Source organism: Polistes dominula, unplaced genomic scaffold (genome assembly GCF_049000335.1).
Source record: "Polistes dominula isolate Pdom_NZ unplaced genomic scaffold, Pdom_raw_medaka contig_168, whole genome shotgun sequence".
NCBI classification, from domain to species: Eukaryota; Metazoa; Arthropoda; class Insecta; order Hymenoptera; family Vespidae; genus Polistes; species Polistes dominula.
In genome coordinates, this window is record NW_028301024.1 from 1,564,767 (window position 1) to 1,575,897 (window position 11,131).

The 11,131-nt window shown below is 39.3% G+C and overlaps 2 protein-coding genes across 2 annotated transcripts; both read left to right on the forward strand.

The window, feature by feature from the left end:
- Positions 1–5,086: 5,086 nt before the first annotated feature.
- Positions 5,087–8,167, forward strand: LOC107074376 (uncharacterized). The gene has a single exon (XM_015335792.2). It carries the CDS (start codon positions 5,087–5,089, stop codon positions 8,165–8,167), a length of 3,081 nt encoding a protein of 1,026 aa, XP_015191278.2.
- A 97-nt stretch (positions 8,168–8,264) lies between these two features.
- Positions 8,265–9,566, forward strand: LOC107074303 (uncharacterized). The gene has a single exon (XM_015335665.2). It carries the CDS (start codon positions 8,265–8,267, stop codon positions 9,564–9,566), a length of 1,302 nt encoding a protein of 433 aa, XP_015191151.2.
- Positions 9,567–11,131: the final 1,565 nt, after the last annotated feature.

Genomic DNA, 11,131 nt, shown 5'->3' on the forward strand with positions numbered 1-11,131 from the left:
TATTATTACCCGAAATTATTGTAAATAACAGAAGAAAGTTTTTTCCGAGCATAATTTTAGTGCGGCAAGACTAAAAAAAATCAATACATTACATTTTTTGTATCCGTATCGACGAACACAATATTGATCGAATACGCATATTTATATTTATACATTAATTTAATAATCTTAAAATAAATTGTTGTGTGTTACAGTAAAGCGTGATTAATTAAAAATTAATGTTAATTATAAGTAAATATATCCGTGCATCAACAGGTTACATTGAGGGTAATGAAATCTCTCGTAAATGAACTGTTTAAATATTTGCAATATTCATTATTTAAATTAATTTATTATTAAAAAAAAAAATCATCAAAATCGGTTAACCCAGTCGAAAGTTCTGAAGTAACAAACATAGAAAAAAAATCAGTCAAATTAAGAACCTCCTCCTTTTTTGAAGTCGGTTAAAAAATGAACATAATCACGCGATAAATAAATATATATATACATATACATACACACATACTATATGCTATTTCGACATTACTCTACGTTTTATAAAATAATAATAGGTTAATTATTGAAAAAGATTCATTACGCGATTATTGTTATATTATTTTGTAGAATATTCTTAAGAGATATAGGAGAATGAATGTATGAATTTATTAGTGGAGAAGAATTCAATTTATAATGAATGCCGAACATATTTGTATTTCATGAGAAGGCGTGCTTTTTGCGAAGAAAAAGAAAAGTTCTTGTATTTTCTCTCTTCGAAAAGAAAAAAAAATAACGAAAAGCCATTGTATTCAATATTAATCGACCAATTTCTCTAAGCTTACAATTTTAAAGTCTAACGTTTACGGTTATGGAAAAAAAGAACAGAAAAAGTAATAATTAACTATTTTAATGTAAATACATATCTAGGAAATTTCTTTAAACAAATAATAATAATAATTATTATTTTATAATAATAATAATAAATATTTATAATAATAATAATAAATATTTATAATAATAATAATAATAATAATAATAATTTTTTTTTTATTGGATGTCAGAGGTTGGGCCAACCCCAGAGTGACCCATCTGAGCCTGCAGAGGCAACCACCCGGGCACTTTTCACTTAAGTATGCTTCCAGGTAGTCCCTTTATTTCTTCGCCCTTTTTCGGGCGCCGACCTTGCATTTAGCGTCTCCCTACATCTCCCCGTTGGGAAGTTCAGGAAGTTCGTTACTCGCGCTTTGTTTAGGGTTAGCGTAAGGTAGCGTAGGTTAGCGTCTATCTTGACATTCTCTATATGCCTATGTGGACATCGCACCCTACGTCCCCCACTTCGGAGGTTCAGGTGTGAAAGGCCCACGCATTTTTTCTTGGCCGAGGTTCGGTCGCCCTTCCTTTTCTCTCTTCTTCTTTTTTTTAAGCACTGCCTCCACAAAGGTGGCAACATTCGTCCACTTTTCCTCGCTCTCCAACATGTGCATCACAGTGTTGTCAGGCGTAATGGATCCTATCTGCTCTTCCAGCCTTCTTCTTTCTTCTGTCCATATCGTGCATTCGAAAAATGAGTGCAGGGCATCGTCGTTTTCCGCACCACAAAGGCATTTTGGCTCCGTGCGTTTCCTCATCTTGTGGAGGTAAGCGCCGAACAGACCGTGGCCCGTCAGAAACTGGGTCAGGTAGTAGTTGACGTCACCGAGTTTTCTATTTACCCAGGAAGAGATCCGAGGTATCAGTCTCTTCGTCCATTTTACAGTATCTCCGCTCGACCATCTGGCCTGCCAGGCTGCCAGTGTGTTTTCCCTTGCTTGTGCTCGGGCCTCCGCCTCACCGAATGCTGTTCTGTTGAGGTATATAGATCTTCTCTCCTTGACCTGTAGATGAAAGGGTATGGTCCCTGCCACCACGAGGACTACGGTCTTTGGTACCGTTCGGTATGCACTCGCTACCTTGAGCGCGCCTCTTCTTTGTACGGCGTTAATGCGTTTCCGGTAGCACTCAAATCGCATTGCATCCGCCCAAATCTCCGCTCCATAGAGGATGATACTTTCCGCCATTCGCATCAGTAGCCACCTTACTGATGGACGAGGTCCTCTTACATTTGCCATGATTCAGCTGAGATGCGTCGTAACTGTTGCCGCCTTTTCTGCTTTTATCCTGAGGTACTCTCCGTAGTTCAGCTTGGTGTCCAGGTGAATATCAAGGTACTTCACTACTGGTTTGGTCGTTAGCTGCGTGCCCCCGTCAGTCAACGGCACTTCTTTGGGGAGATGTTTCTTTGTTAATATTCCCACTTCTGTCTTCGTTGCTGCTATTTCAAGGCCGCGTTGGTTCATCCACCTTTCTACTCGCGTTAGCACTCGATTCAGCTTAGCTTCCGCGAGTTGCATCGTTCTTGCGGTGACGATGGCGTCTATGTCATCCGCGTATCCATTCAAAAAGGTACCTTCTGGCATTACCACTTGATGGAAAATCCCGTTGTACGAGAGATTCCAGAGTTCCGGGCCAAGCACTGAGCCCTGGGCAACGCCTGCTGTGAGTTCTCGTCGAACTTGTCCCTCTTCATTCTTGTATAGCAGGTAGCGGTTGTGGAGATAGTTCCCCAGGATTGCCAAAAGGTACTTCGGAGCTCGGAAGTCATGCTCTAGTGCATGCATGATGTTCTGCCATTTCACCGAATTAAACGCGTTCTTAACGTCAATAGTGGCCATCAGGCATATAGGGCGTGAGAAGTGGTTTCCCTATTCATTGCTCTTCGCCACATCGATGACCTCTCAGACCGCGTCGATGGTTGATCGTCCTCTCCTAAAGCCATACTGTCTTCGTGCTAAGCCACCAGCCGCTTCTACAGCAGCCTACAGTCGGGATCTCAGCAGTGTCTCCAAAAGCTTTCCAGCAGTATCGAGCATACAGAGAGGTCTGTATGCCGACGGCGAATCCAGCTGGCTCTTCCCTTTGCTGATCAGCACAAGCCTTGCCTCCTTCCAACGGGGGTCGAAGTAGCTAGCTTTGAGGCATGCGTTATACATGTCCAGCAGTACTCGTCCATGTTTCTCCCCAACTATCTGCAGCACCTCCGAAGGAACTCCGTCCGGTCCCGGGGTCTTTTGCTTCTTTAGGCATGGGAGTGCCGTATCTAGCTCTACGGGAATCTAGGTCTACGGGAATGACGCCAGCTATCACGAACACCGCTGCCGCGGAGACAGTGCGGTAAGCGCACGCAATGCGAAGTGCCCCCCGCCGCTGTACCGCCACCATCGCCTGTCGGTATTTCTTGACCCAAACCGAGTCACATCGGTTATGTTATTTATAAGTTAACTTTGGTATGTAATAGTGACGTCATCTCTAGCATGTAAAGCTAACGTAACAATGTTATATAAATATAACATCACTCTAAGGTTACTAATGTGATGTCACTCGCTAAGTAACATGTATGTCATTTTAATATCATATTTACGTTACAAATTTGATATCCCATTTACATAACAATTTGTATCGCAAGAATGTAAACTTTACATTACATTTGTTATGTTACATGTTCTCTAGGTGTGATATTGTTTAAAGTTTGTTCTAGAATTAAAATATAAAAAAAAGATTTAAAGAGACGCGGATTGAGTAGTCGGAGAACAGTCAGCTGTTAATCAATGAGATTTAAATCAATAAGTTTTCGGTTGCTAAGATGTTAGTTGCTAATCAATAAAACGTTAGTTGTTTATGAATGAATTGAGATATTAAGGAGAAAAAGATCGAAATCAGTTGTTTAGTTGTATCAGATGAAAAACCATTGTTTTCGATATCGGTTGTGAAAAAGTTTTACTCTCCATTAAATAAGAAAAATTGTGTTACTTTTTTTTGTGTTTTACTTGTTACCTTTTAAATTACATTTCGTTGATATTTATTCGCTTTATTTTAAAGAACGTTATCGTACAAATTTAAGAAGTTTCTAAGACGAAGATTTTAAAAGTCCGCCAGCTTCATGCAGCGCTGTCAATTTGTCATCTTCCAAGACGCGTCCTGTGAGATCTGCTTCTTCGGACATCATCTTAGCTGTGATTCTTGCATCTGAGGACATCATCTTAGCTGTGATTCTTGCATCTGAGGACATCATCTTAGCTGTGATTCTTGCATCTGAGGACATCATCTTAGCTGTGATTCTTGCATCTGAGGACATCATCTTAGCTGTGATTCTTGCATCTGAGGACATCATTTTAGCTGTGATTCTTGCACCTGAGGAAGTCATCTTGACTGCGATTCTTGCTTCTGAGGAAATCATCTTGAATATAATATCTGAGTCTGAGAAAATCATCTTTGTTGTGTCATGTGAGTCTGATCCATAGAATTTAAACTACTGGTGACTTCTAGACCAGAAAATCATCGTATTCAGGGGTAGTAAACCCGCCAGCTTGTAGGTTGCCTTACGAGTAACCTTGTGGTACACTCCTTAGAAAATCATCGTACCCAAGGTTTGGTAACTCCCGCACCTTGTAAGGTCACACCTGCAAGTTCCCTTGAATACATTCTAGAAGTCTTCTTTTCTGAGTATGTTACACAAAATCATCGTGTTCAAGGTTCGGTCTGAGTTCGCACCTTGCTAGGCTGACTACAAGTTCCCTTGCGGTACACTCCTTAGAAAATCATCATACCCAAGGGTAGTAAACCCGCCAGCTTGTAGATCATGCCTGCAAGTTCCCTTGAATACATTCTACAAGTTTTCTTTGTTACATCACCTATAAGTGGCTTCTAGACTAGAAAATCATTGTATTCAAGGGTAGTCAACCCGCCAGCTTGTAGGATATGCCTGCAAGCTCCCTTGAATACATTCTAGAAGTCTTTTTCCTCCTAAGTTTCAACAAATAACTACATTTCTGTTTTTAGCCTAACGTTTATCCACTGAGTGAGCAGAAATTTTACCTGATCCCAAACGTACTACATTGGAAATATCTTGTCGATAAGATTAAAATGCTCATAATTAAAATTCTTAAGACTGTATTAATAAGCGCAGTAGCGTCATTCAATTTACTCATTAAAATCTTTATTGGAAATTCATTCTTCATACTTGACTAATTAACATTTTTTGGTAGCAGAGCGTGGTTATTGAAACAATATCAAGATGAGAGTCAGTCATGTGAAGAACCATGTTGAAGAGCAGATGGAGCTCATCAAAATTATCAACGATGCCATCACCAACTTAACTCGTGTCGGAGAAGAAAATATTTCTCTTCAACGAGTGGAAGCTCGAAAAACGGCATTGCAAGACACTTGGAGCAAATTTTCTGTTACTCATGATGCTATAAAAATTGCAATAAGGCGATTAAGTGAAGATAAAAAGGAAGAAGTATTAAAACTTTCATATTTCAAGGAAGACCTTTACCGTGCCACCTACGATACTTATTTAGAAGCGTTGGAAAGGATGAATATTTTGTATGATCAACGAAAGCAAGCCGAGAGTAGTTCATCAGTAACCAGTCATCTAGAATTTCCTGTTCATCATTATGGGCCTCGTCTTCCAAGTCTGGATTTACCGAAATTTAATGGCGTTCCATCGGAATGGCTGCAATTCAAAGACATGTTTAATTCTATGGTCATCAATAATAGTTCCCTGTCTGTTATATGGAAACTTCATTATCTCAAGCAAAGCCTTACTAGTCCAGCAGCTAATTTCTTAAAAAATACGGTGTTAACAACTGACAATTTTCAAAAGTCATGGGATGCGCTAGTTTCATTCTACGAGAATAAGCGGTTATTAGTAAACTCCGCATTGCAATCATTATTTACGATAAAAAAAATGACAAAAGAATCTGCTGCGGAGATGGAAAGTTTGTATTCAACAATTACACAGATCTATCGAACTTTGAAGACACTCGGACGACCAGTGGAAACTTGGGATGATTTCTTGGTCTTCATTGCAGTTCAACGTTTGGATCAAGAATCGGTGAAAGCTTGGGAACTGCATTTGGGCTCAACTAAAGACCCTCCGTCATGGAAACACTTTATGGAATTTCTTATGAGTCGTTTGTTAACTCTCCAAGCAGTTGAAAAATCGAGAAATCCTGGTTCTCAACATAATCCACGAGTAACTATGGTTCATTATGCATCTGGAGATCAGAATAATTTCAAGAAATGTTCAAATTGCACCGGAGATCACCATATACTTAATTGCCCAGCGTTTGTCAATCAACCAATTGAGAAAAAATTGGCAATCATCAAACGAAAGAAATTATGCTACAATTGCTTAGGAAACCATATGGTTAATAAATGTGTGTCAACGAAAAAGTGCTTGAAGTGCGGGAGAAAGCATCATACAGCAATCCACAGACCTGGTCCGACGGAAGCATCTTCAACACTAAGTGCTCAAACCAATCTTGCATCACATTCGACTTTAACAGCTAATCAGACCCTGTTAGCCACCGCTCAAGTCAAAGTTATTTCCGAGCAAGGTTTTCAAGTCCAAGCAAGAGCATTAATAGATCCAGGATCACAAGTATCCTTTATATCTAAGAAACTAGTTCAGCAGCTTCATCTGAAAAAGAATCCAACAACATTTGAATTACATGGGATCGGCGCAGTGAAGGCTAGAAGAACTCAGGGTCTCGTCACAGTTATTCTACGACCACACTTTGATTTTTCTCAACAGGTCATTTTACAAGCTCACATTTTTCCCAAACTAACAGCGTGGATTCAACCCATTTCAAAATCTAACTGGAGTCATATTCAAAGGCTACAACTAGCAGATCCTAACTATAATCAACCGGGAAAAATTGACATCATCGGAGCAGATTATTATGGTCAAATATGCCTAGAAGGGCTACGAAAAGGCCCAAGTATAACTCCTACAGCTCAATCAACTATTTTCGGATGGATTCTTTTCGGGCCCACTGGTAATCTTCCAACCTCTTCAAAACAGTGTTTTCACACGTCTGTTAATGAAGAACTCTACCAGCTCATAAAGAGATTCTGGCAACTGGATGAAATTCCAGTTAATAATACCTCTTCTTTGACACCAAATGACCAAGAGTGTGAAGATCATTTTAAAGCAACACATTCTCGAGATAATACTGGCCGTTACATCGTTAGATTGCCATTAAGAAAACCAGTTCAATCCCTTGGAGAATCAAAAAGCGCAGCTTATCGAATGTTATTGACCATATCTAAGCGACTTTCAAAAGATTCGTCATTGCGAGCTGCTTACTATGAATTTATGGAAGAATATCAAAATTTACAACATATGAGTATAGTAACTGATTCCTCTACTGAACCTAAGCACTGCTATTACTTACCTCACCATGGGGTAATACGAGATCAAAGTTTAACTACCAAACTACGAGTTGTTTTCAATGCATCCTGCAAAACTTCAAGCGGATTATCATTGAACGACATTCTTCACACTGGACCTAAATTGCAGACTGAAATAATAGATGTACTCTTACGGTTCCGTTATTTTGAATATGTTTTCATATCGGATATTGAGAAAATGTACCGTCAGATCAAGGTACATCCTGATGACTGGGATTTCCAAAGAATTCTTTGGAAGAATGAGAACGGTGAATTTATCACATATCAACTAACAACTGTTACCTATGGAATGGCTTGCGCTCCTTTTCTGGCACTACGAGCAGTGCAACAACTAATTGAAGACGAAGGATCAAAGTATCCTCTAGCTATATCTGCTCTAACTGAAGGACGATACGTTGATGATATTTTTGGTGGTGCAGACTCCATCCAAGAAGCACAGGAAACAGTAAAACAAGTTAATCAACTCTGCATGGCGGGCGGTTTTCCTCTTAAAAAATGGATAAGCAATCATCCCTCAATTCTTCAATCAATATCTTCTTCTGATCAACTTCTTGCTTCGTCAGTAACCATCGACAAAAATACTGTTGTACATGCACTGGGCATGAATTGGAGTCCAATCACTGATGAATTCCAGTTTACATGGAATGTTCCCATCTATTCGAAAATTACTAAACGTACTATTCTTTCAACTATTGCTAAATTCTTTGACCCACTTGGACTACTATCACCAGTGATAATCAATGCAAAAATCTTCATTCAACAACTTTGGACTAATCAGCTTGACTGGGATGACCCATTGCCTACAGAACTTTCAATTCAGTGGAAAAATTTGATTCAAAGTTTTCAAGAGATGAGCTTGATGTCAATTCCTCGCTGGCTAAAAAACGTCCCACAGTAATCCCTGTGAAATTCATGGGTTCTGTGATGCGTCTCAGCAAGCTCTTGCCACTGTAATCTATGTAACCTCAAAAGACTCAAATGACAGAATTCATACTATGTTATTGTGCTCAAAGACTAAAGTTGCTCCCATCAAACGATTAACGATTCCTCGATTAGAATTATCAGCCGCTGTAATGCTTACAAAATTAGTTCATCATGTCCTTCAAAAGTTCGAAGTAAATAAACTTTCAGTTCATCTTTGGACAGACTCAGCAATCACACATATTTGGATAAATGCTCATCCATCTCGGTGGAAAGAATTTATTCATAATAGAGTTTGTTTAATTCAAGAAACGCTCCCTACAGCTAAATGGCATTATGTACCAGGAAAAGATAATCCTGCAGATTGTGGTACACGAGGACTTACCCCAACCCAACTAGCTAAACATCATATCTGGTGGGTTGGTCCAGAATGGCTCCAACAACCTTCTTCTACATGGCCCACTACTTCAACAAACCTAGAAGTGAACGACGAACTAGAAGAACATCCAATTAAAGTGAACACTACAACTATAAACATGTCTGAATCATTCGGAAATTTGATTCTAAAGTATCACGATTTTATGCGACTTCTTCGCATTACTTCACTTTGCAAAAGATTTCTCCTAAGACTGCAAAACAAAAAGGGAAATATTACAAATGAACCAATTACTGTCCAAGAGTTGAACGATGCTAAATTTCACTGGGTCCATCTAACTCAACAAGCAGCCTTCAGTCAAGAAATTAGACAATTATCAAGAGGGGAACATCTATCAAATTCCAATCCTTTAGTTCGTTTAACACCATTTCTTGACTCTCAAGGTCTCCTCCGTGTAGGAGGTAGACTTGAATCATCTAGTTTGTCTTTTAATTCCAAGCACCCGGTCATTCTTCCTAGAGATTCACCATTGACTAAGATGGTTATAAGATATGCTCATCAAAAAACTCTTCATGGAGGAATTCAAAAAACTTTATCTTACATCATGAATGAATTTTGGATCATCGGAGGCAGAGCTTCAATCAAATCTTTAATTTGGAAATGTGTAAAATGTGCAAGATTTCGACAAATCAAGAGCCAACAGCTTATGGGTCAATTACCGGTTCATCGAGTCACGCCGTCTCGACCTTTTTTGCATTCTGGAGTAGATTATGCAGGACCAATTCACCTCAAAACATGGCGAGGACGCACAGCTCGTGAATATAAAGCATATATTGTTCTCTTCGTTTGTGAATCGACTTCAGCCATTCATTTAGAAGTTGTAACTGATTATACAACTGACGCCTTCATAGCAGCATATAAGCGATTCACATCCAGACGCGGAATTTGTGCAACCCTTAGAAGTGACTGTGGAACCAATTTCAAAGGAGCTGACGCATAACTTCAAGCCCTTTTTTCTACGACCTCAAAACAACTTGGTAAATTAGCTACACTTTTAGCTAACGATGGTACTCAATGGATATTTAACCCCCCGTCTGCTCCTCATTTTGGGGGAAAATGGGAATCTGGAGTAAAATCTGTTAAACACCATCTTCGACGAGTAATCGGTGATCATCGTCTCACGTATGAAGAAATGAGTACCTTTCTCACCCAAGTTGAAGCTACGTTAAACTCGAGGCCACTATGCCCCCTAACTAAATAAATATTGTACCTGAACCTTCCTTGGAAGATATTAAAACACCTCGGCTTTCTCGATGGCAATTTCTACAAAAAATGACCTCCGAATTCTGGTCAAAATGGACAAAAAAGTACCTACAATATTATCAACGTACTTATAAATGGAACCAGACGCTTCCTGAACTCCAACAAGGAGCCTTAGTTCTAATTATTGATGAAAGGTATCCTCCTACTAAATGGCCGTTAGGACGTGTTCTTAAGTTCATCCAGGGAAAGATGGCCATGTTCGTGTCGCCACTGTTAAAACCTCTACAAGTACTTTTGACCGGCCGATTCCCGCAAGGGAACTTGTAGTCAGCCTAGCAAGGTGCGAACTCAGACCGAACCTTGAACACGATGATTTTGTGTAACATACTCAGAAAAGAAGACTTCTAGAATGTATTCAAGGGAACTTGCAGGTGTGACCTTACAAGGTGCGGGAGTTACCAAACCTTGGGTACGATGATTTTCTAAGGAGTGTACCACAAGGTTACTCGTAAGGCAACCTACAAGCTGGCGTGTTTACTACCCCTGAATACGATGATTTTCTGGTCTAGAAGTCACCAGTAGTTTAAATTCTATGGATCAGACTCACATGACACAACAAAGATGATTTTCTCAGACTCAGATATTATATTCAAGATGATTTCCTCAGAAGCAAGAATCGCAGTCAAGATGACTTCCTCAGGTGCAAGAATCACAGCTAAAATGATGTCCTCAGATGCAAGAATCACAGCTAAGATGATGTCCTCAGATGCAAGAATCACAGCTAAGATGATGTCCTCAGATGCAAGAATCACAGCTAAGATGATGTCCTCAGATGCAAGAATCACAGCTAAGATGATGTCCGAAGAAGCAGATCTCACAGGACGCGTCTTGGAAGATGACAAATTGACAGCGCTGCATGAAGCTGGCGGACTTTTAAAATCTTCGTCTTAGAAACTTCTTAAATTTGTACGATAACGTTCTTTAAAATAAAGCGAATAAATATCAACGAAATGTAATTTAAAAGGTAACAAGTAAAACACAAAAAAAAGTAACACAATTTTTCTTATTTAATGGAGAGTAAAACTTTTTCACAACCGATATCGAAAACAATGGTTTTTCATCTGATACAACTAAACAACTGATTTCGATCTTTTTCTCCTTAATATCTCAATTCATTCATAAACAACTAACGTTTTATTGATTAGCAACTAACATCTTAGCAACCGAAAACTTATTGATTTAAATCTCATTGATTAACAGCTGACTGTTCTCCGACTACTCAATCCGCGTCTCTTTAAATCT

What these genes read in the sequence shown, in the direction of transcription:
- LOC107074303 (XM_015335665.2), top strand. Translation starts at nt 8,265, where the DNA reads ATGTTATTGTGCTCAAAGACTAAAGTTGCTCCCATCAAACGATTAACG.
- LOC107074376 (XM_015335792.2), top strand. Translation starts at nt 5,087, where the DNA reads ATGAGAGTCAGTCATGTGAAGAACCATGTTGAAGAGCAGATGGAGCTC.